The following is a 27274-nucleotide window of genomic DNA, read 5'->3' as shown; positions in this document are numbered from 1 at the left end:
CACACGCACGGCACAGCGGACACACCAGGAACCGCGGTGTTGGCCGTCGAATGGCGCTAGCTGCGCAGCATTTGTGCACCGCCACCGTCAGTGTCAGCCAGTTTGCCGTGGCATACGGAGCTCCATCGCAGTCTTTAACACTGGTAGCATGCCGCGACAGCGTGGACGTGAACCGTATGTGCAGTTGACGGACTTTGAGCGAGGGCGTATAGTGGGCATGCGGGAGGCTGGGTGGACGTACCGCCGAATTGCTCAACACGTGGGGCGTGAGGTCTCCACAGTACATCGATGTTGTCGCTAGTGGTCGGCGGAAGGTGCACGTGCCCGTCGATCTGGGACCGGACCGCAGCGACGCACGGATGCACGCCAAGACCGTAGGATCCTACACAGTGCCGTAGGGGACCGCACCGCCACTTCCCAGCAAATTAGGGACACTGTTGCTCCTGGGGTATCGGCGAGGACCATTCGCAACCGTCTCCATGAAGCTGGGCTACGGTCCCGCACACCGTTAGGCCGTCTTCCGCTCACGCCCCAACATCGTGCAGCCCGCCTCCAGTGGTGTCGCGACAGGCGTGAATGGAAGGACGAATGGAGACGTGTCGTCTTCAGCGATGACAGTCGCTTCTGCCTTGGTGCCAATGATGGTCGTATGCGTGTTTGGCACCGTGCAAGTGAGCGCCACAATCAGGACTGCATACGACCGAGGCACACAGGGCCAACACCCGGCATCATGGTGTGGGGAGCGATCTCCTACACTGGCCATACACCTCTGGTGATCGTCGAGGGGACACTGAATAGTGCACGGTACATCCAAACCGTCATCGAACCCATCGTTCTACCATTCCTAGACCGGCAAGGGAACTTGCTGTTCCAACAGGACAATGCACGTCCGCATGTATCCCGTGCTACCCAACGTGCTCTAGAAGGTGTAAGTCAACTACCCTGGCCAGCAAGATCTCCGGATGTCCCCCATTGAGCATGTTTGGGACTGGATGAAGCGTCGTCTCAGGCGGTCTGCACGTCCAGCACGAACGCTGTTCCAACTGAGGCGCCAGGTGGAAATGGCATGGCAAGCCGTTCCACAGGACTACATCCAGCATCTCTACGATCGTCTCCATGGGAGAATAGCAGCCTGCATTGCTGCGAAAGGTAGATATACACTGTACTAGTGCCAACATTGTGCATGCTCTGTTGCCTCTGGTTCTGTCAGTGTGATCATGTGATGTATCTGACCCCAGGAATGTGTCAATAAAGTTTCCCCTTCCTAGGACAATGAGTTCACGGTGTTCTTATTTCAATTTCCAGGAGTGTACTTGGCATTTACTGCACTGCACAAACGTGAAACCCTTACATGCTGTCAGTCCACACCTGAAACGGCTTTTTTGGATTTTATTCATCATCTTGGGTAAATGCATTGCATGGAACATCCTTGCTGTTAGTGATGGCACAGTCTTTGGAGTTCTGGGGCGATTCCTCTTCGGAAACGCATGACCTTTACCATTATATTCCTCTTCTTGTCTTTCACCCTCTTCTTCGTCTCGTATTCTCTCTTGCGTATGTGAAAGTATAGGTTGTTGTCGAATGTACACTGATGAAACAAAACATTATGACCGCCTGTTTAATAGCGTGTTTGTCCATCTTTGGAACGAAATACATCACTGATTCTGCGTGTCACGGGTCCGGCTGTTTGTTTATAGGTTTGTGGAGGTATGTGGCATTATATGTCCACGCGCATGTCATGTAATTCACGTAACTAAGGGGCCGCTAATTTGCGTACTCGGTGATGGCGTCCGACAGCCACCCAGATGGCTCCCATAGGATTTACATCAGGCGAATGTGGTAGCCGAGACATCAACGTCAGTTCACTTTAATCCTCTTCAAACCATGTAGCACGCTTCTGGCTCCGAGACACGGACAATCGTACTGCTGAAAGATGACATTGCCGTCGGGGAAGACATCAAGCATGAAGGAATGCAGGTGGTTCGCAGCAGTCAGCGTGTCTTCGATTGCTACCACAGGTCTCAAACAAGTGCAGGGAATGTCTCCCATACCACAATATTGCTCCCACTACGCTGCGGCCTTGGCGCGCTTTACTATTCGAGCCGCCGTTCATCTCTATGATGGCGTGGATGGAGACGACCATCAACCTAGTGTAGCAACATTGTGTTTCACCCGAAGAGCCGACACGTTTCCATTGATCGACGATCGAATTCCGATGGTCCCGTGTGGACTGCAATTGTAAATGGCGATGTCCTTGGGTCAACATCTGAACACGGAGGGGTGGTCTGTTGCGGAGCTCCATGTTCAACAATGTACGATGAACGGTGTGCTCCGAAGCACTTGTGCGTGCACCAGCATTGTGCTCTTTCGACAGAGATCCCACAGATCGCCCTCTGTCCTACTTCACAGACCACGCAAGCCTTCGGACCCCACGTCCTGTGAAGAATCGTGAACGTCCAATCATTTAGCGACTGGTTCTAGTTTCGCCGTCCATCTACCTCTTCCCGTAGATGCTCACGACTGTAGCACGACATTCGACCAGCTTTGCCGTTTTCAAGATATTCGTTCACAGGCTCTGCGTAATAGCAATCTATCCTTTGAAACTTTCTGGCAGATTAAAAGTGTGTGCCGGACCGAGACTCGAACTCGTGACCTTTTACTTTCGCGGACAAGTGCTCTACCATCTGAGCTACTCAAGCACGACTCATACCCTGTTTTCACAGCTTTACTTCTGCCAGTACCTCGTCTCCTACTTTCCAAACTTTACAGAAGCTCTCCTGCGAACCTTGCAGAACTAGCACTCCTGAAACAAAGAATATTGCGAAGAAGGAGTGCTTCTGTAAAGTTTGGAAAGTATGAGACGAGATACTGGCAGAAGTAAAGCTGTGAGGACGGGACGTGAGTCGTGCTTGGGTAGCTCAGTTGGTAGAGCACTTGCCCGCAAAAGGCAACGGTCCCGATTTTTAGTCTCGATCGGGCACACAGTTTTAACCTGCCAGGAAGTTTCAAATCAGCGCACACTCCGCTGCATAGTGAAAATCTCATTCTGGAATCTGTCCTCTGTCAAAGTCGATTATCTCAGTGGCTTTTCCAATTTGCAGTCCATATCGCCCCCGGGTCTGCTCCGCTTACATACTTTTGTTACCGCGTCACGTGCCCGCAACGCCACAGGGCGGCATCCAACATCGCGATGGGCAGTGTTCATAATGCTTTGGCTGATCAGTCTAGGCCCAGTGCTACACCGGAAAAATGTATCGCAGTGCTGCTGTGAGCAAATGAACAATCATTTATTCAATGGTGCAGAATATATTAGTATATTACAGTCGATTCTAAACACATTCTTGTTCAAAAAAAGAAAATGGTTCAAATGGCTCTGAGCACTATGGGACTCAACTGCTGTGGTCATAAGTCCCCTAGAACTTAGAACTACTTAAACCTAACTAACCTAAGGACATCACACACATCTATGCCCGAGGCAGAATTCGAACCTGCGACCGTAGAAGTCACGCGGTTCCGGACTGAGCGCCTAGAACCGCTAGACCACCGCGGCCGGCACATTCTTGTTCAAAATTACTAAAAACAAACAGAAATTACCTTTATTTCTTGAAGTCATGCTAACATTGCGATAAACAGTTTTCTTCAATCAGATGCTGAAACCTACAGGGAACTTGCAGAAACGAAAACAAGAGACACGCTGGAAGCACATGGTGTAGAGTATATGCTACAGTCAGGCACAGCAAGTTCAGTTAATCGCCTGAGCTAGAAACAAATACAAGTTTGATGTAGCGAGGACTGAGGAGGCTGTGTAATTGCGGAATTGGCCACTAGATGTCATGAGAGGTGAGCCCGCCAATATAAAACGAGGAAGCGTGTATTTTGTTGTCAGTAGAGACGCAGTAACAGCAGACCGAGTCGGCGAGGAGAGCTCACTGACTTCGAATGTGCACTAGCCATTGGAGGTCATCTGAGCAACAAATACGTCAGGGACATTTCAATCCTTCTAAAGCTGCACAAGTCAACTGTTAGAGAGGTTATTGTGAAGTGGAAACGTAAAGGAGCAACCACAGCTAAACCAAGACCACAAAGACGTCACGTACTGGCGGACAGGACTGTTCGGAATTGCGAAAGCTGGTGGTAAAATATCAGCGTAAGAAATCACTCGTGAGTTCAAAAGTACTACTAGCACTCCATGTAGCACAAAGACTATGCGTAAGTCGTAAATAAGAATCGGGTACACAGGTCGAGCAGCTCCCCATAAGACACACATTTCTTGAAGAAAAGACATTATAACACCAAAGCTGCTGTTTATTTACTGAATGACTAGTTTCGAGCTTAGCCCGTTTTCACAAGCCACCTATTATAGAGAACAAAATTTGTTATGAGTGGATGTTTAGAATGTGGATAATAAAAATATTAGTGATAAAATGTTTCATTTGGTAACTACTTACGTATTTGTATTTAGAAAATGGTTTGTGTGTACAATTTTCTTTACGTCATCATAGTTAAATGTACCTCATATCAGCGTTAAAAGATGTCACAGATGTAGCAACACCTCACAGTATTATGTTCATGTTTGTGCATAATGTATATTATTCCTAACTGTAGTACCTTCATTATCCAACATGATGTGATTATGTGACAACAATATTGTATACACAATGCAGAATTTGTTATTACTGGATTGCACTGAATGTCACACAGGTTTATTTATTGTAGCTGTTATCGTAAATGTGACAGATGTTGATGCGAAGAATTTTATTATAAGGTCTTATATAATCACTGATATTTTCAGTTTACTTTGCTATTGTATTAACATCACTGAATATGTTCAGTGTAAGAAGCAAGGTGATGAGATGGAACACTGTGTCTCACACTGAACATAGAGATATTAATACAATCGAGAAGTAATCTGAATACATCAGAGATTATATAAGACCTGATAATAAAATTCTTTGCATCAACGTCTGTCAACATTACGATAAATGAGCCAATGTGGCATATAGGCGTAATCCAATAAGAATAAATTCTCCATTGTGTATACAGTATTGTTGTCACGTGATCGCATCATGCTGGATTATGAAGCTACCACAGTTAAGAAAAATATATATTATGAACATACAATAATACTGTAAGTGTAACTAAATCTGAGACATCTTGTACCGAAGATATGAGATACATTGTGATGTGAAACAGAAGTACTCACACCAATCATTTCCTAAATGCAAATACGTCAGTAGTTACCATACGAACCATTTTATTACCGATATTTTTACACGCCCAGTTATAACAAATTTTGTTGTCTATATAAGTGGCTTGTAAAAATGGGCTAAGCCCGAAACTAGTCAGCCAATAAATAAACAGCAGCTTTGGTGTTTGAATGTCTTTTCGTTAGTAACTGAGAGTTGCGAGACACGACGTGCCGAAAACGTTTATATCCACGGTTTTATGCAGTCAGAGCTGCAGGTAAGTGACGCTTGAGGTGTCGTAAAGAGCGACCTCACTCTGCATTGGATGACTGGAAACGAGTGATTCGGAGTGATGAATCAAGCTGTACCCTGCGGAAATCCGATGAAAGGGTTTGCGTTTGGCGATTGCCTGGACTACGTTATCTAACACATGTGTGGCGCCAGCTGTGAAGTAAGGAGGAGGAGGTGTTACAGTATCGAGGCTTTCCGCGTGGTTAGTGTGTGGCCCACTTCTTGGGCACAAGGATATGAACTCGTTTCATAGTACTGATTACAGTAGAGGAACAGTTAGGAGACTATAGTTGTTTGTATCAGTTTGACAATGCACTCAGTCATAAAGCAGCATCTGCGAGACAATGGTTTGTGGACAATAACATTCCTAAAATGAACTGGCCTGCTCAGACTCCGAACTTGAACACAATGGAACACATCTGGCATGTGTTAGCCCTTCGACATCGCCCCAGATCCTAGTTTCCAACATCATTACCATATCTGGTTTCGGCTCTTGAGGAGGTATCGGCTGCCATCCCTCTATAGACATCCAGACGGGTCATTGAAAGTGTCTCCAGTAGAGTTCAGGACGTCATACAGGCGAAAGGTGGACACAGCCCATATTAATGACCATTAACAGGTGTCCGAAAACATTTGATGAGATAGTGCAGGTGTTGTGCGTCACCTGGAGGAAAAATGTTTAAAGAGAGAAGAATTAGGCAGCATATTTATTACTCCAATTATATCTCATGAAATAACCGCTACGAGAAAATTAGAGAAAGTGTTCTTACAGAGGATTGCCAATAGTCGTGTACTTACCAAATATCTTCTACTAATTGTTGTCACTTACAAAATTCGATTCTTTAGGATCCGCACAAGTTCCTTTCTCTCCTTAAAACTTTTTCAGCCTGTCGTTTTTTCATAGGCTACGTAGGAGCCCAGCTGTTTTTATCCTCGGCTGTGTACTGTCAAAGGGGGTGAAGCTGACTGATTTTGGACTTCACACTTATGTGTTTCTGATACCAATAAAATTAATATATTGGTTTTTCTTTCAGAAAAGAAGTATTGAGCTGCAGTAATAAAATTTTTGGTTTTGATTATCTTTTGCTCTAACAAATAGGAAAATTTAAGAAAAAAGCAGAGTGGTTTAACTTCATCCCACATGGGGATGAATTTTACCGATTATCTGTTATGTGATAAATGCAGATTCTTTAAGACTCTAGGATGACTTTAAATGTTCTGAAACTATCAGTAACAGATAATAAATCTGGTATAATGATTAAATTTTAATAATAACTTCATAAAGAAAGTTGTAGGACAAAACAATAAGTTAACAAATTTCCTTTATGAAATTCCGAAGAAACACACACAAAAAAAGTTATCAATGAACGTTAAACCTGACATGTCAACTTCAAACCTATCCATTGTCTTTGCAAGTTCGTGATGGAAATCTGACAAATTAGTGATCCACACCAACTATAGCCATCTTTTTATTGTCACTGAGCCGCACACAGATTTGATCTTTTTGTCAGGACGTGCAGCTTCTTGTCCAATCAAGACCCGGAAAACTGTGCGTAAATTCTGACTGAGCGTTTTCCTGTCAAGGAGTGACTTCGCTATGTATCGAAGATCCGTGGAAGGAAAGCATAAATCCCCAGTCTGCACAATCGAGAATTCCCATCAGTAGAACTTCTTCTTCTTTAGCACTAAATACTGGCTGATCGCCTCGTGTTTTATCATGACGACCATGAATCCTGTTTATCAGGGTTCCTTTAGGAATTTTATACACTCGCCTAGACTCGTTAATGCCCATTTTTTTTTCTTCTAAACCTTCTACGAGACAGTTCCGAAACATTCATGCTAGATTTCTTCAATTCACCCGATTTATTTTAGAACACCTGTGGCATTTTCATCCTGACAACTCCTACATTCGAAACTGTATGATGCAACAAACAGAACTGCCAGCTACGTGACAAATTAATAAGTTAACATCAGACACTTGCAACAAAGACTTTCTCACTCCACCACTAGACTAACAGAGACATTTGTTAGTGTCTCCGCTGTGTTACACTTTTGCTGTGTTCATTAGGTGATATACTTGCCACGTTAACGAACGTCTGTTAATTAAAGAACTGCTCGAGGAAAGACGGCCAACTTCACCCCAGGTTTCTCAGGATGTCAACTTCATGCCAATTTGAGCAAGAATTTGTAGAGTTTTATTTGTGTGTTTATAAATAGCTAATTATAATAGATTAACTTTTTTATTACTCTAGTTGTTGTGAAGATTCAGTTTATGACGTACACTCCTGGAAATTGAAATAATAACACCGTGAATACATTGTCCCAGGAAGGGGAAACTTTATTGACACATTCCTGGGGTCAGATACATCACATGATCACACTGACAGAACCACAGGCACATAGACACAGGCAACAGAGCATGCACAATGTAGGCACTAGTACAGTGTATATCCACCTTTCGCAGCAATGCAGGCTGCTATTCTCCCATGGAGACGATCGTAGAGATGCTGGATGTAGTCCTGTGGAACGGCTTGCCATGCCATTTCCACCTGGCGCCTCAGTTGGACCAGCGTTCGTGCTGGACGTGCAGACCGCCTGAGACGACGCTTCATCCAGTCCCAAACATGCTCAATGGGGGACAGATCCGAAGATCTTGCTGGCCAGGGTCGTATGCAGTCCTGATTGTGGCGCTCACCTGCACGGCGCCAAACACGCATACGACCATCATTGGCACCAAGGCAGAAGCGACTCTCATTGCTGAAGACGACACGTCTCCATTCGTCCCTCCATTCACGCCTGTCGCGACACCACTGGAGGCGGGCTGCACGATGTTGGGGCGTGAGCGGAAGACGGCCTAACGGTGTGCGGGACCGTAGCCCAGCTTCATGGAGACGGTTGCGAATGGTCCAAGCCGATACCCCAGGAGCAACAGTGTCCCTAATTTGCTGGGAAGTGGCGGTGCGGTCCCCTACGGCACTGTGTAGGATCCTACGGTCTTGGCGTGCATCCGTGCGTCGCTGCGGTCCGGTCCTAGGTCGACGGGCATGTACACCTTCCGCCGACCACTGGCGACAACATCGATGTACTGTGGAGACCTCACGCCCCACGTGTTGAGCAATTCGGCGGTACGTCCACCCGGCCTCCCGCATGCCCACTATACGCCCTCGCTCAAAGTCCGTCAACTGCACATACGGTTCACGTCCACGCTGTCGCGGCATGCTACCAGTGTTAAAGACTGCGATGGAGCTCCGTATGCCACGGCAAACTGGCTGACACTGACGGTGGCGGTGCACAAATGCTGCGCAGCTAGCGCCATTCGACGGCCAACACCGCGGTTCCTGGTGTGTCCGCTGTGCCGTGCGTGTGATCATTGCTTGTACAGCCCTCTCGCAGTGTCCGGAGCAAGTATGGTGGGTCTGACACACCGGTGTCAATGTGTTCTTTTTTCCATTTCCAGGAGTGTATATAAGACGTAGACACACAAGTTGTTTTATTTCAGTCACAGCTACAAAAGTTTTATTCAACTGTGTATACTGCTGCATGTCGTCTCAGAACTAATATGAAGACTATGTAGTTATTTAAATTTATTTACAAAATGTACTCAAGAAATTAATCAAAATATTATAGTTTCTGTTCAAGGTCATGGAGCACAGCAATAGAAGGCAACCATCAAACACAGGGCAAGGGAATAGAACACAGCGCCAATCAAGAGAAACTGTAGAGTTTAGTGTTAAGGGGCCGATTGCAGTAAGCCTCGATGAAGAGCAAGTCACCAGCCACGGCTGCTCTGTGGTAGAGCTGCAGTTCCAGGGACCATCACAAGTAGGCTCTTTTTTCGCCACTTCAATATTTCTTAATTAGAATTTCTTTTGATTCATAGCGTTTTTTATTGGTTACGTAAAACAACCAGAAGGCCGTACTTCGTCGTGAGCGAATTTTTCATTCTGCATTAGGGAAACGTCCCGGCAGATTACACAGTGTGTCGTTCGCTAGCAATGCTGTAATCAACTGAACTATCCAGGACGATCTGCGATTCGCCCCTACAGATGCAGTTTTGCCAGAATTTCTCTCCTATTTTCCGAACTTCAGAGTAGGTAACTAATGTAGACCTTATTGATCTAGCATGTAGTGTCAGAAATCTAGCAGGTATAGACCTACAACAAATTACCTCTCCAGAGGACGCCTCCTTATCGTAGCACTGACCACAAGGGCGAAGTGGTTTGCATGGTCACATGAAGCTGTGAGAAACACTGGCACTGGTAAAGTCACTGGAAAGACCTCCCAAGCCAGACAGGCTCCAGCAGATGAAACAGAGAAAGGTGGTCGAGGTCCCACTCATGTCCCATCTTAAGCCTTCACACTATAGTCCTATGTGATAGCACCTAAGCAAGTTTCAGTTTGATGACCACACACAGAAGCGCTGTTCTGCATTTCCAATCATAGACAACAACGAGAGGAGATGTTACACCCTTCCAGAGAAACCACATTACCTGCTACAGAAAAAAAATCAACTAACTCGTAAAGCTTTTTGTGTGAAACAAACGTTACTAACAGTCTACATCTTTATTCTTCATGGCTATATATTTATTTCTCAACATAATCGCCCTGGTGACGAACTCATGTCTCCCAACGAGAGACCAATTTGTTGATACCGACGCTATAGAATATTTGACTTTATTGATGGAGCCGCAACCTCACCTTCGCTTACACCGATCGCTTGAGCCTTGTCCTGCAGTTACACAGGGTCAGCCATCGTTAATCGGATTTGGTATGTTAATGGTTAAGGGGTGGCTGGATGCCCTTACTGCCGCCACTTCGTACCCCCCGGGATGGAATTAGTGTACCCCAACGTTCTGCGTCGAGTGTAATCCATGGAATAGTGCGAATCTGTTCAGATGTCTGCGAGCCGTGCAACTGAGGCGGAACATTGGGACCAGCCCGGTATTCACGTAGCGGGATGTGGAAAACAGCCTAAAAACCACATCCAAGCTGGCCGGCACATCGGCCCTCGTTGTTAATCCGCCGGGCGGATTCGATCCGGGGGCGGTGCGCCTACCCGAGTCCACGAAGCAGCGCGTTAGCACTCTCGGCTACCCTGACGGGTTTACACCGCTTTATCACTATCAAAGTGAAGTCCTCGAAGGTATTCTTTAAGTTTTCAGAACAGATGAAAATCGGATGGCACCAAGTCGGGACTGTGTGGAGGATGACAGATGACATGAACCCAAGGCGTCGGATTGCTGCAGATGTCGCAGCGCTCGTGTGTGGTCTGGCATTGTCATGCTGAAGGAGAGGGTGCTCCATGTGTAGACGAGCTCTTCGAATTAGAAACTAGATTACAGCACTCTATTTCTCAAGCATCGACATAGTTACGTCACTCACAGCCATCTTAAGCTGTACAGTTCGGAGTCCTCTAGCGTCAGTGGGCTGCAAATATGTAGACATGAAGAATAAGTATGTAGAATGTTACTAACTTTTGTTTTATTTAGAAAACTGTAAGAGTTTTCACATAAAAATTCGGATACATTACTTTTCAACATGCCCTCGTACAACGCTCCATATGGAAACCATAAACTGTAGGATGCTTGGAACTGAAGATGAGCTGCGAGGATGCTTCACTAAGTAAGGTAATAAGAGTTCTCATGAATGTATAAATACTCTGTGCGAATCAAAATTCCATGTCTAGAGAGAAGAGACGAACACCTTTTTCAAACGCCACAGTATGTGGAGGTTGCTGTGCTTTGCGCAGCGAAATACAGTTTCAAGATAATAAAAGGAAGCAAGATCAATGTTTAACGTTCCGTCGACAATGGCATCATTAGAGACGGAGTTACAAGACTGAGGTGTTGACGGACACATGGTCGGCGAGAGAAATTCCAAATGTAATATATATAAAATTTTAGCGTGTAATGAAAACATCCCCATCTGTAATTCATCGCCATCTAATGAAAGTTTCCAGAGAGGGCGTAATGTCACAAAAACAGGTGTGGTTGTGGTACCAGGAATGTTTTAAAGGCAGAACACATATGCAAGGCGAGCAACCTGTCCGTCTCAGAAACAATGGATCAAACTAATCGTCGCATTCATATGAGACAGACTGCACATCAGCTCAACTTCCTTGGCACACATTGGACTAAAGGGCAATATCCAGGTTTATACCATGTCCCATTTTCTAATATGTTTTAAAATTATTACAGTCAAATGACTGAAGAGTGATGACTTGCATCCACTGACAGCCCAACCCCCGCCTATCACTAATGTGGGGAGAAAGGGATGAAGTAACAATAAAGGAGAAACAAATGGCCTATCGAAAACCGTGTTACCGTGGGGTACCGCGGCAGCTGCCAGACTGGAATAAAGCCAAACCAATGACGTTTTCAGCATTTGATACGGCACTGGGCGAAAGATGTTCCATCTTCTCTACTACAGCCATCGTCAATTAAAAAATGTTCAAATGTGTGTGAATTCCTAAGGGACCAAACCGTTGAGGTCATCGGTCCCTAGACTTACACACTACTTAAAGTAACTTAAACTAAAGTATGCTAAGAACAACACACACTCCCATGTCGGAGGGAGGACTCGAACCTCCGGCGGGAGGGGCCGTGCAATCCGTGCCATGGCGCCTCTAACCGCGCGGCCACTCCCCATCGTCAATTAATTTGCTGCCTAAACAACAGTACACAACTACCATTTCCTAATATATTTCCCTCAGCGCCGTCTGATTTAAATCGACTACATTCAATTACCCTCGCTATACTTGTTAATGTTCATTTATAACCGTTTTTGAGGACATTATCCATTCAATTCGACTGCTTTTCCAGGCCTTTTGCCGTCTAACAGAATTACCTTGTCATCGGCAATTCTCACAGTTTTAATTTATTTTCCCTGCACTTTAATTCATTCCGAATGTTGACCTTGATTTTCTCCAGAGCTTGTTCAATGTACAGACCAAATAACATCTGGAGCAGTCTGCAGTCCTGTCTCGCTCCCTGGCCAACTACCATCTCCATTACCTCCCTTTCATATCCTTGTACTGTTATGACTGTACTCCGGTTTCTGTACAGATTGAAAACAGCCTTTCGCTCCCTTTATTTTATGCCTGCTACCATCAGAATTTCATCTAATGTATTAAATATCGTCAAAAACTTTCTCTAAATCTAAAAATGCTATAAATCTAGGTTTTCCTTCCTAGAATCTATCTTGTAAGATAAGTCGTAGGGTCAGTACTGTCTTGCGTGTTCTCGCATTTCTCCGAAGCCCAAACCGATCTTTCCTGAGGTTGGCTTATGTCAGTTCTTTTCCCATTCTACTGCAAATAATTCGTGGCAGTATTTTGCAACCATAACTTCGCTCGAGGTGTTAGTAAACGAATTTTTCCATTCAAACAACAGAATCCTGCTGTTTGTCTCCTGAATCTTTTCGTGTTGCAAAATTTACGGGTCTTAACCATTTTTTCCATTACGACATGTTTGTGTTTGTTGTATTCATCCGTCGGGTCGCAGTGAAATGCTTCATTTGTTGGATTCTACTGTTTACTAGTTCTCGTCCGCGCTTCTCGTAGGGTGATATTTTCATGGCTGGCTTGAGTACCAAATCTTTTGTTGTAAGACTGTGTCGCAATTCTTGATTCTTCAATCAGTTCATTTCGTTGTTCTTCGGTTTCTCTGCCTCTCACGGTGCTTATTCTCGTTCGTTGGGAACTTGAACGTGCTTCGCGCTCTTAGTCGGTTTCACTTTTTCACCTTTCTTTTCGTGTTCGCCGTTTTTCTTCAGAACTGGCAAGATCGCCTCCTGCTTTGCGCTTGGGCACTGTCTAAAATATAAATCGAATCAACTTTTTGTCAACAAACACACTAAGGACACTTTATTTTCGATTCATATTCAGTCGCTGTATCACTATGACTACTCACACTTTACTGTTTGTTTTTATTCACTCATTGCACTACTTTTTCGGTTCCTCCCTTCGTAGTGATAAGAAACTGATGTTCGTATCCACGACGAGTCGTGCTTTGTATATCCCCATCAATGGGTAGTCCCACAAATGACGAATTCAAGAACATACCAAAAAGGCTTCCAATGTTCCATAATGTTTCAGAACATTCTACAACATTCACGAGTGTTCTGGAATGTTTCACAATGATCTGGGATGTTCCAGGACGTTACCGAACATTCAGAAGTCTTCCCGAATGTTCCATATTATTCCCGAACGTTCCAGAACATCCAGAATCATTGCGGAACATTCTAAAATTTTGTGGAATGCACTAGAATACTCTAGAATATTCTCGAATGTTCACGAATACTCTCGAATGTTCTGGAATGTTCTAGAAATTTCTAGAGGGCGGAACTTCCCAGCTCTTATAACTTCAAAAGCACGCTTCCAGGTAAAAACGGGACCCTTCTTCATAGGGGATAGATGGCTAATACACCGTATGACTCCCTTGATCGTACCAGGACTCGTTTCTATGTTTCAGCGGTGCACACATAGTACACTTTCTTTTATAACATACACCGAAGAGCCAAGAAACTGGTACACCTGCCTAACATCGTGTAGGGCCCCCGAGAGCACGCAGAAATGCCGCAACATGACGTGGCATGGACTCGACTAATGTCTGAAATAGTACTGGAGGGCCTGACCCCATGAATCCTGCAGGGATGTCCATAAATCTGTAAGAGTACGAGGGGGTGGAGATCTCTTCTCAACAGCACGTTTCCAGGCATCCCAGACATGCGCAATAATGTTCATGTCTGGGAGTAGGTGGCCAGCGGAAGTGTTTAAACTGAGAGGAGTGTTCCTCGTGCCACTCTGTAACAATTCTGGACGTGTGGGGTGTTGCATTGTCGTGCTGGAATTGCCCAAGTCTGTCGGAATGCACAATTGGCATGGATGGATGCAGGTGATCAGACAGGAGCTGATATTCGTGTCACCTGTCACAGTCGTATCTTGACGTATCAGAGGTCTTATATCCCTCCAACTGCACTTGCTCCACACCATTACAGAGCCTCCACCAGCTTGAACAGTCCCCAGCTGACACGCAGGGTCAATGGATTCATGAGGTTGTCTTCACACTCGTACACGTCCATCCGCTCGATACAATTTGAAATGAGACTCGCCCGACCAGACAAATGTTTCCCGTCATCAACAGTCCAATGTTGGTGTTCACGGGCCCAGGTGAGGTGTAAAGCTTTGTGTCGTGCAGTCATTAAGGGTACATGAGTGGGCCTTCGGCTCCGAAAGCCCATATCGCCGATGTTCCGTTGAATGGTTTGCACGCTGACACTTTTTGATGGCTCGTCATTGAAATCTGCAACAATTTGCGGAAGGATTGCACTTCTGGCACGTTGAACGATTCTCTTCAGTCGTCGTTGGTCCCGTTCTTCCAGGATCTTTTTCGGCCTCAGAGATGTCGGAGATTTGATGTTTTACCGGATTCCTGATATTCACAGTAGACTCGTAAACGGTCCGTCGGGAAAATCCCCATTTCATCACTACCCCTCGTATGCTGTGTCCCATCGCTCGTGCGCCGACTATAACGCGGCGTTCAAATTCAGTTAACTCTTGATAACCTGCTATTATTGCAACAGTAACCGATCTATCAACTCAGCCAGGCACTTTTTGTCTTATATAGGCGTCGCCGACCGCAGTGTCGTATCCTGCCTGTTTATATACCTCCGTATTTGAATACGCATGTCTATACCAGTTTCTTTGGCACTTCAGTGTATATTGATTTTCAGCCCCTGGCTTATTTGGAATTAAAATTATTACATTCTTCATCTCATGAAGTCTGAGGGTATTTCACCTGTCTCATATATGCTGAATACCGAGTGGATTATTTTTGTTATGGCTAGCTTTGTCAAGGATTTCTATAGTTCTAATGTAACATCGTCTATTCTAGGTCCCCTTCTTTCGATTTAGGTCTTCTTCTCGCAGTGTAATATCTCTCATTTCATCAACATCTACTTCCTCTTGATTTTCCATAGTATTTCTATATATTCCGTCCGCCGTTTAGCCTTCCCTTCTTTGCTTAGTACTGGCTTGCCATCTAAATCCTAGATATGCATACAGCTGCTTCTCATATCGCATTAGTCATGCATGCTACTATACCTTTGAATCTGTTCTATAGTCATTCCTGCCTTGCCATGTTGCACTTCCTGCAAGTCTCATTTGCCCCTTCATTTGCTGCGTTTCTATATTTTTTCTCCTTCCATCGATTCAATTCAATATCTACCGTAGTATCCATAGATATCTGCTGAGTCTTGTCTTTTACTGTCCAATGTTCTGATGCCTTCACTACTTAACCTCTCAAAAGTTACCCATTCGTCTGCTACTAAATTCATTTCCCCCGCCCTGGCAGTCTTTGCCTAATGCTCCCACTGTAACTCTTAACAACCTCTGGTTCCTTCAATTCATCCTGGTAACATCTTCTAGATTTCCTACCTTTCAGCAACTTCGTCAGTTCTAATCTGCGGTTTATAACCAATAACTTGTGGTCAGAATCCTCATTCGGTGCTGGAAATGTTTCGCAGTTTAAAATAACCTTCAGAAATCCCTGTCTTACCATTATGTAATGTATCTGAATCCTTCGGATGTCTCCAAGCCTCTTCCACCTATACTACATTCTTTTAAATTGTGCTACGTACAAAATTCTACCTGGCTGCTTTCCTTTTGACTATTTTCCCCCAGTCCAAGATCAGATAATATTTTTCCGTCTTTCCACTTTCGAATACCACTCATCCACCACAATTATATTTTCATCTCTCATGATTATAAGAATAATTTCTTTAATCTTATCATAGATTTTTCCAATCTCTGCATCACCTCCGGAGCTAGCATGCATATAAATATTGTACTAATGTGGTAGATGTTGGCCTTGTGTCTATCTTGGCTATGGCAGATAAGATACCCGTCCAGCTGTGATCTCCTTAACTCGTTTAACGTGAATGCCGGGATGATTACTTTGAAATGACACGGCCGATTCTCTTCCCGTCTCTTCTGCATCAAGAATTGTGCTCCGTTTGACATCAATGTCACAATGTCAACGAGACGTTAAATTCTAATCTTCCTTCCTTATTTCTACTACGCATTTCTGTTTTGTATTTATCGACCCACTGTTTTGTAAACGCTGTGTTTTCAACGCATCTTAAGTTCAGCAGTTACTTTCATGGCGCTACTCTTCTAGCTAACAGTCCTCTTTAATGTCCTGTCTTATCAGCAATTTTTTTCTTCTGCTTCTTGTTTGGCGGGTGAAGGTTTCTTCTGACGTTTTCTGCTATCACGACAGCAGATAAAGCAGTACCTGCAGTTGATTGGCAACTGTCGTCACCATATGAGTGACGTTAGGCTACACGTTGTTTCGTAGATTTCGCTAACTTCCCAGTTTTACACGATGGAAGTATTGCACAGATGTATCGTGCCATATTTAGATATTGCATTACACCCACTTCGAGGCTTGAAGTAAGTTCCAGAGTAGTAACTGTGGTATATGGATAACTGTGCATCCCATTTCAGTAGAGTATTCCTTATGTCATATTAAGAGGGCAACAGCCAGCCAACCGTATGACCTGTCCTGTTCTAAATAATATTGGGTTGGATGTGGTACGAGTGTGGACCTCAGGTCTCACTTATCGTTAAAACATACAAGTGTTTGCTTTTTATTTTCTTTCTTCTTTCTTCAGTAAAAACATTTTATTCAGAAATATACATGTTTTATTTGAAACAGTGAACTCTATATGCTTATGCAAATAGAAAATAGGTTCACAGATGTTTCAAATGGCTCTGAGCACTATGGGGCTTAACTGCTGAGGTCATCAGTCCCCTAGAACTTAGAACTACTTAAACTCAACTAACCTAAGGACATCACACACATCCATGCCCAAGGCAGGATTCGAACCTGCGACCGTAGCGGTCGCGCGTTTCCAGACTGTAGCGCCTATAACCGCTAAGCCACTCCGGCCGGCCAGAAAATGGGATTCTAAATGTTAATATTTTGGAAATATATGATTTTAAATACAAGTTTTTATTGATGCTCTAAAATACTTCATAAATGCAAGAAAATAACAATCTACCAATAATTTCTAGCAAGTAATAATTTGCTACTGTCAGTAAATAAATTTTTACTTTTTCTAATAAGTTTATAAACCATTATTTTTCGCAATACATATATACGTTCCACAAATCTTTTATCTTGGAATTACAGCCAAGTTTCCTGCATTTTGAGACATCCCTTGTCTCAACAAATGCTGGTAGTTCGCCAACATTGTAAAACCTAACTTCTGAAAGTATTTGAAACACAGCTCTTCTTGAATTTTTGACATTTCCTACATCTTCAGTATCAGTGTAATTCACTGTACAAGGACGCCCTCTTCTTCCGGCTACTGCCCGACATCTTAATGTTCTTATTGTTTACCAGTCAGTTTCATTAAGCTCATTGAGCCAATATTTAATCAAACACGAGACTTCGTCATCTTTCCAGTCATAGAATTCCGTAATGCTGTCATTAAGAATTCTAATTGTCATCAGTTAACATTTCATGAATTGCTGTAGAGTTTAGAAACAACGTTTATTTCAGTATTCCATTGTCGAAAACCAAACTGAAATGAGCAGATATGCATTATGATCTGTGGTCCACGTACGAGAAACATCAGATAATGTGTTATTTCATAGTAACGAACAAAATTTATGCAAATCTAAACTAATTCTCAACATCTAGAATAGTTAGTGAGCGTTAGGAAAAAAATACTGATTGCCAGTTTAATATTCAGGTATAATATTTATTTACTTAACTTTTCGATTCGTAGAAGTAACCATTTTCTGCATGCGCTCAGCTGTAAACTAACACACGAATCTTTTCGTGCAAGTTGCTGCGTTCTGGTTTTAAAACTAACAACTAGAAGGTCCACATTCGTGGACCATCGGTCCATGAGCGGGAAAATACGCCTATTTTCAGAGAAAAAAAATTATGAACGGGGTTCCATATGTGTGGAACGAGGGAATGAAGAGGTTGAAGTGAACAAATGATGACGATGTTGTTGGAGACAGACAACGTGCTTTGATCGTGCACATCGGAGCATGATTGTAATACTGAAGTTCCCATGTAATACATGGCCTCCGATTGGCCGCCAGCGGTACCAGACGACATCAGGGCACGAGAATCTTAATAGGGAGATCCAATGATTCGATCGCGAACGAGATCGTCTGGAAAGTGACGTGCTGTTGTCCCTCTGACGAGCACTGTAATGCTTAGCGATAATACTTCACCATCTATTTTCGGACTTTACAGTTAGAGGCTTTTCGACATTAAAGCGCTTATTTTTCTTCGCGGATTTTTAGGCACGTAGTACTACGTCCCAAAAAGAACATGATACATCTTATTGCTACAAATAAAATTTATTATGGTTCAACTACGCGCCGACGAGAGGTCACTGGAGACAAAATACAAGCTCAGAACGAACAAGAATGGGACAGGAAGTAAACCGTCGCCTTTTCTTAAGGAATCAATCTACGCTACTGGCCATTAACATTGCTACACCAAGAAGAAATGCAAATGATAAACGGGTATTCATTGGAGAAATATATTATACTAGAACTGACATGTGATTACATTTTCACGCAATTTGGATGCATAGATCCTGAGAAATTAATACTCAGAACAACCACCTCTGGCCATAATAACGGCCTTGATACGCCTGGGCATTGAGTCAAAAAGAGCTTGGATGGCGTGTACAGGTACAGCTGCCCATGCAGCTTTAACACAATACCACTGTTCATCAAGAGTAGTGGCTGGTATATTGCGACGAGCCAGTTGCTCGACCACCATTGACCAGACGTTTTCAATTGGTGAGAGATCTGGAGAATGTGCTGGCCAGGGCATCAGTCGAACATTTCTCTATCCACAAAGGCCCGTACAGGACCTGCAACATGCGGTCGTGCACTATCCTGCTGAAATGTAGGGTTTGGCAGGAGTCGAAAGAAGGGTAGAGCCACGGGTCGTAACATATCTGAAATGTAACGTCCACTGTTCAAAGTGTCGTCAATGCGAAGAAGAGGTAATCGAGACGTGTAACCAATGACACCCCATACAATCAAGCCGGGTGATACGCCAGTATGGCGACGACGAATACACGCTTCCAATGTGCGTTCACCGCGATGTAGCCAAACACGGATGCGACCATCATGAGGCTGTAAACAGAACCTGGATTCATCCGAAAAAATGACGTTTTGCCATTCGTGCACCCAGGTTCGTCGTTGAGGACACCATCGCAGGCGCCCTGTCGGTGATGCAGCGTCAAGAGTAACCGCAGCCATGGTCTCCGAGCTGATAGTCCATGCTGCTGCAAACGTCGTCGAACTGTTGGTGCAGATGGTTGTTGTCATGCTAACGTCCCCATCTGTTGACTCAGGGATCGAGACGTGGCTGCACGATCCGTTACAGCCATGCGTATAAGATGTCTGTCATCTCGACTGCTACTGATACGAGGCCGTTGGTATCCAGCACGGCGTTCTGTATTACCCTCCTGAACCCACCGATACCATATTCTGCTAACAGTCATTGGATCTCGACCAACGCGAGCAGCAATGTCGCGATACGATAAACCGCAATCGCGATAGGCTACAATCCGACCTTTATCAAAGTCGGAAACGTGATGGTACGCATTTCTCCTCCTTACACGAGGTATCACAACAACGGTTCACCAGGCAACGCCAGTCAACTGCTGTTTGTGTATGAGAAAATGTTCAAATGTGTGGGAAATCTTATGGGACTTAACTGCTAAGTTCATCAGTCCCTATGCTTACACACTACTTAACCTAAATTATCCTAAGGACATACACACACACCCATGCCCGAGGGAGGACTTGAACCTCCGCCAGGACCAGCCGCACAGTTCATGACTGCAGCGCCAAACACCGCTCGGCTTATCCCGCGCGGCTGTGTATGAGAAATCGATTGGAAACTTTCCTCATGTCAGCACGTTGTAGGTGTCGCCACTGGCGCCAACCTTGTGTGAATGCTCTGAAAAGCTAATCATTTGCATATCACAGCATCTTCTTCCTCTCGGTTAAATTTCGCGTCTGTAGCACGTCATCTTCGTGGTGCAGCAATTTTAATGGCCAGTAATGTAGCATTCGCCCGGAGAGAAACCGACAGAGACCTAAACCTGGATGGGCAGCTTAACGCTGTAGAGGTATAGTACTCTGAGACAAGTAATTTGAGACACGGAACTTGGATCGTAAGAATCAGAAAACTGCTGAACACTGGCGGTGGAAACTTGGCCTAGTTGTCTGTTTATAGGTATAATCGCGTCAGCTACTTACCACAGTGATATTTTACTTCACAACACTTTCTTTAACAATTTATCACAATATGCACTAATGGAAATAGAACGTGTGACACTAATAATACCTTCAATATCGCCAGTGTGACCGTGTTCAGAAATAAATATGTAGACACCAAGAATAAAGATGTAGAATGTTAATAACATTTGTTTTAATTAAAACGCTTCAAGAGTTTTCACGTACAAAAATTCAGAGGCATTGCCTTTCAGCACTCTCTCGTAGAAGCAGTCAAGTCATTATGCGTCATGATATATGTGTAGAAACGTGAGGACGCAAAATTAGGTGAGATGCCTCGTGTTAAGAATAAACTGCCTGTGTTCCTTATGGCCATTACTTCCAACGTGATTTAACCACGGCCGAGGTACTGATACCCCAGGAACTCAAGAAGTTATGGAATTCGTGGGTATACTGCACACCTAACAGAATCGCATTTAAGCAGTGGAATCTATTCACTGGAGTAGTGCACAAGCCTAAAACGGGACAAAGTAGAAAATAAGTTTAATTAAGACAGTCTTATCTGGGTAGATCGTGAACGTCTTACGTTGCCTTTGTGTGTCCTTTAACGGTCGTCCACGTCAGACCCTCATAATTTGGAATCGCGCTGGCAAAATTAAGTTCTTTACCATTTCTTTCTCAAATTTAAAGTCCAGCGCTGTGCGATAAAAGCTGTAAAGCGCTGTACGGGAAAGAAAGAAAGTGTATAGCAAAAATTTTGAGACCTGCTAAGAGAAATTTTGGAAAGTCCCTTCACATAATATTTAAGGAGGCTTCCAGAAAACAACAACAAGAAATTTTTATGAAACTTTCAGTACTAAGGTAACGAAGTAGCAGCCGCTAAGTCTATGTTTTAAAAGAGAAAATGGCGCACTAGCTATTAATAATGAAGAGAACTGTGACTTGTTAGCGGAGTACTGTAAAAAAACTCCTCAGTTGTGAGAAATCAGTGATATCTTTCAACAAAGCAGAACTTGAGAATATTATTCCAAATTCAAAACCACCAGATACTGAAATACAGAACGTAAACAACTCAAAGATAATGTTTCTGGAGAAGATTCAGTTGTGGAGATATAGAAAAATACCAATGATGACGTGACTGCAAATTTGGTACAATGAGAAAATTCCAAAAGAATGGAAATGCACTCTCATACATCCTCTACACAAGAAATGAAATAAGGCACATGTTTACAACCTTAGGGGAAACTCTTTAGTGATTTATGTACAAAATCCTATCCAAACTCTTCAAAATCGTTTGTAAGAGCAATTAGACCGCCAGTTCGGAGAATACTAAGGATATTTAGAAAGGGTCGTCCCTGCGTAGAACAGATTATGAATTTGAAAGTAATAGCAAGGAACTAATGTATAAGGAGCAAAAATCTTGTCGTAACCTTTATAATCTTCCATAAAGCATACGACTCCGTATACAGAAAGCACTTTTCAGTATACTAGAAGAATTTGGAACAGAAAAAACTGTCAGTCATTAAAAGAACAATTTCAAATAAAAGCTTGAGCAAGGGAAGATGATGACCTACCCCACTGCCCTTCAACTACGTTTTGGGAAAGGTAATAAGGGAACGGAATCTTACAAGGAATCCCTTGAGTGTGAGGGCAGAAGTTCAATTTTTAGTAAAGCTCATTTGGAAGTTTTGTGTGAACAATTCTGATAGGTAAAATATTAACTGCTAATGACTCACCATGTGCATCACCAGGGCGACAGAAAATGAGTGCCTGGGAGGTGCAGAATCTTCTATGAGATGTATATATTACATTTCACAAAATGGACATCGTCAACAGTCAAGGAATATTCTAAACAAACCATCAACTTGTATCATGAACGCCGAACGAAGAATTGCGCACAAAGGTTCCCACCATCAAGACCGCAGGCGAGCTCCTTGGGAGCTACGAACTATGCAGGGCGTTCAGCTAGGTGTCCACTCTTAAAGAATGAATATAGAATCATATTGGTGTAACGGAGTGATGAGAACTGGTAGAATGTGATGGCATACAATTGAATGCGAAAGTCTGTCGAGGAGCTTATTGTGAAACTGGCTATCCCTTAAGGCGTAGCTGCAGATAGTGCTATAATATGTTTTATAGACTCGTAAAAGAAAACATCCAGAGTCTGAATTTGCCCAGTGGTGCCAAGTGATATGAATTACAATGTCACATACATTTCGGAAGCGGTAATCTGCTCTAAAGGAGTATGATTTTTATATGCAAACCAGGAATGAAGCAAAAGTTAGTTATTTTAATCAGCTATTGGCCAAAAGCAGTACTCATACCATAGCTGTAGTTCTCTTAAGCCCATTTTCCCACCCTTGCTTGCTGTGACGTAACTATTTCCTACTGCCTTTACAAGATCACACACACGAGAAAGAATCGTAGGTGACAGAGCACCTCCAACCTCTCGCAGTACAATAAATAACTTTCCAGATAGTTTACCATCCAGATTAATAGTCGGCGTACTTATATACGAATGTGTTAAGCCATTGTTGCTAGCTGATCTTGATACAACTCTCTTGGTACCTTTAATTTCCAGGGTTCCTTTCTTACGCGTTTCCTCTGCAAATCCCGAATGTTTGGAGTTGAAAAGAAATTCCGAACTGAACGATGGGACATATCTGTTCATCACATCTACAAATTGTCGGGCTGAGACCGCAGTTTGCTGTGCGTCGCCAAGTTTATGTTTGAAATTTCTTTATCTTACGTCCTCCTGTTCTGGGCACTGTTTGAAGATATGCAACCACCCACTGCTTCCCTTGAAATCACTGTAATGTATGTCGCGCTCAATTTGACATGTATAACTTAGTAGGTCACGATCATGAGCATCCTGTAAATTGTATCGAGACTCCTTGAAACGCACAAACACTAATTTTTGTAACAAGTAAGTATTGTCCGTCCTTCAGTATCCGTAGTTTTTCACATGTACTACACAGTCATATTGCTGCGAACTTATTCAAAACCTGTGCATAACTGTATGCTTAGTACCTGCCCCTTGGACAACGATTATTCTTTACTACGTTTTGCTGGAGACAGGATTTGTGGCTCCCTGTTCGACAACGATGATGATATACACAGCTCGAAACCTGTTTCAATATCACTTTCACTTGTTAAGCACGTATCGTCATCATTGTAATCCTCATGTACATTGTTCACCCAGTCGAGCATATACGGCACAACACATTCCACTGACTCATCTTGCAGAACCGCTAATATTTTATCTGCCACTTCTTTATCTCTCAGCGAAATTTCTTGTGTTCCTTTCTGACGAAATGTCGACTTCAGAAACTGTTGTAGATATAACGCAATGTTTGCTTTATTTATCATTTTACACGTTTGTGAGTTACTTATCGACTAAGCAGTTCAGCTCTGCTCCTTAGCCTCATGCTGTGCTCATAATTGGATACCTCCAGTCCTGCCCCCTGTTGACACTATCAACCAGCGTTGTGGTTGCATGGTAGACAATACACTACGTGATCAAAAGTATCCGGACACCCCCAAAAACATACATTTTTCGTATTTTTCGTATTAGGTGCATTGTGCTGCCACCTATTGCCAGGTACTCGATATCAGCGACCTCAGTAGTCATTAAACATCATGAGAGAGCAGAATGGGGCGCTCCACGAAACTCACGGACTTCGAACGGGTTTAGTTAGGTGTCACTTGCGTCATCCGTATGTACGCGAGATTTTCACACTCTAAACATCCCTAGGACCACTGTTTCCGATGTGACAGTGAAGTGTAAACGTGAAGGGACACGTACAGCACAAAAGCGTACAGACCGACCTCGTCTGTTGATGACAGAGACCGCTGACAGTTGAAGAGGGTCGTAATGTGTAATAGGCAGACATCTATCCAGACCATCGCATAGGAATTCTAAACTGCATCAGGATCCACTGCAAGAACTATGAGAGTTAAGCAGGAGGTGATAGAGCGTCGATTTTATGGTCGAGCGGCTGCTCATAAGCCACACATCACGCCAGTAAATGACAAACGACGCCTCGCTTGGTGTAAGGAGCGTAAACATTGGACGATTGAACACTGGAAAATCTTTGCGAAGAGTGACGAATCACGGTACACAATGTGGCGATCCGTTGACAGTGTGTGGGTATGGCGAATTTCCGGTGAACGTCATCTGCCAGAGTGTGTAGTGCCAACAGTAAAATTCGGAGGTGGTGGTGTTATGGTGTTGTCGTGTTTTTCATGGTTGGGGCTTGCACCCCTTGTTGTTTTGTGTGGCACTATCACAGCACAGGCCTACATTGATGTTTCAAGCATCTTCTTGCTTTCTACTGTTGAAGAGCAAGTCGGGGATGGCGATTGCATCTTTCAACACTATCGAGCACCTATTAATAATGCACGGCCTGTGGCGGAGTGGTTATACTACAATAATATCCCTGTAATGTACTGGCCTGCACAGACTCCTAACCTGAATCCTATAGAACACCTTTGGGATGTTTTGGAACGCCGACTTCGTGCAAGCATCGATTCTTCTCCTCAGTGCAGCACTTCGTAAAGAATGCGCTACCATTCCCCAAGAAACCTGGCAGCACCTGATTGAACGTATGCCTGCGAGAGTGGAAGCTGTCATCAAGACTAATGGTGGGCCAACACCACATTGAATTCCATCATTACCGATGGAGAGCGCCACGAACTTTTAAGTCATTTTCAGCCAGGTGTCCAGATACTTTTGATCACACAGTGTATGTGGGTCATGGAATGTCGTAAACATCATTGGCCTTTCGCGGCCTCTCACTCAGTCGGATCCTTGTTAGACTTCAAGAGAAAGGGACCCATGAAATAAGGTTGAGATATTACAACCCTAACCTCGAACTCAACTATCTAACTTCTGCAGATGATTTAGCAACATTTCTCGACAACTTCGATACAGCAGCTGATCAAATCAACCTGTTGAAAGAGACGGCGGGAAAGGTTGGATTAAAAATTTCTTTCAAGAAGACACAGTTCTTAAAGAACATTAAAAATACTCCAAAATAACTAAGGAGAATATTCAGTAGAATCAACAAAGTGAATTAATTTAATTACTTAGTGAAAGTAATGGAGTCTAACGATCTAGATAAAGAAGCAAACGAGAATAGAGCCCATAAAATGGAAATTGCTTATCATTTAACGAAGAATATTTACAACAAAAAGTCATTCTCAGTAAAAATAAAAATTCAGCACTACAACACCGTCATTAAAACGAGATGTCTTTATGCAGTATAATGCTTAGTTCTCAACAAAAATGGAGGAATTGAAGCGTTGGAGGAAAAAGAAAGAAAGATACTACGGAAAATACTCGGTCCAAGAAAAGTTGGGAATACGTGGATGAGAAGAAATAATGGGGAAATTTGCACCCAAACTTAAAAAAAAATCTGATGCCCTCAGGAAAAGGAGAATTTCTTTTTATGGCCATTTGGTTCGAATGAGCTCCTAATGAGCGGCAAAAAAAATATTTAACCACTTCGACTAAGAGCCCAAAACGCATATCATTTGGTTTAGCGAAGTGAAAAAGGACACGCCAGAACTCAACGTTACGAAAGCAGAAAAGCAGCCTACTTTCGAAACAAAATTGGGACGTTCCTGGGTTTTCAAGAAAAGGTCAGAAAGCGCATCACTGTATGGACAGGTGAAAGAAGAGAACAACACAGTTTAAGAATGAAGAAATACTGGAAAGACTGAAGAACAGGAAAGAGGGCTACATCATGAGGAAGTTACTTTGCGTGGTCCACAGATGGGCGAAATCAAAGGAGGAAGAAAGAATAGTATGTAGAGAAACAGTTGACTCATAAAAAGTTTATGTATTTGTAAATGGTCCATACCACACTGAAATTAAGCATAGGCGTTTTTCATCTCCTTCTTCCAATCTGAGGTAACTATGATGAACTGTGAACTACACCCTGAATCAAATTAATGACGTCAACAGCGTGCCGTAGCATTTTCTTCTGTCGCTTTCTACGGTTATGCAACAAAATGACAGCGGGCTGCTTTCACAGAGAACACGGTTTTATCTTGTAATATGACCAAGCTTACTTGTTAGTTCCAGCATTAACCGCGCCAACACTTCGCAAATAATATCCAAGTATGTTGTAACAACAGTGAATTCCACTGCAGTTGCTGTAAGAGACTGGAACTGTATTTCCTACTTTGGATTTGTACTGTCAGTTTTTGGCGATAGAAAAATGATAGCCGGTGTTTATTAAACATTTCAAGCAACATGATGCGGCCACAATGAGACAACAGATAGGAAGCAAACTGTTTCTTTATCAGCATGATAGCACTCCAGGCCACAAAACAATGACACTTACGTCATAGTTTTCACATATCTGCTGGACTTTCCTGCTCACCGTGCCGACCCCAACCCCATAGCACATGTCTGAGCAAACTACAGTGTCGATTGCGTATCAACTTCTCAGGAAATCCCAGTAACAACTATTTCCTGGACTTCAAGAAGAATGGAAATTAATTC

General features: G+C 43.5%; 1 protein-coding gene across 1 annotated transcript in view; it reads left to right on the top strand.

The window, feature by feature from the left end:
• Positions 1 to 27274, top strand: part of LOC126299082 (nicolin-1-like) — a 119637-nt gene that overhangs the window by 24031 nt on the left and 68332 nt on the right. The window contains exon 2 of the mRNA XM_049990752.1: positions 9117 to 9299. Coding sequence (XP_049846709.1) covers positions 9120 to 9299 — 180 coding nt within the window. The 5' untranslated portion in view covers positions 9117 to 9119. The remainder of the gene's footprint in view (positions 1 to 9116; positions 9300 to 27274) is intronic.

The sequence above is a fragment of the Schistocerca gregaria genome, chromosome X, assembly GCF_023897955.1.
Source record: "Schistocerca gregaria isolate iqSchGreg1 chromosome X, iqSchGreg1.2, whole genome shotgun sequence".
NCBI lineage: Eukaryota > Metazoa > Arthropoda > Insecta > Orthoptera > Acrididae > Schistocerca > Schistocerca gregaria.
This window is presented reverse-complemented; position numbering and strand designations above follow the sequence as displayed.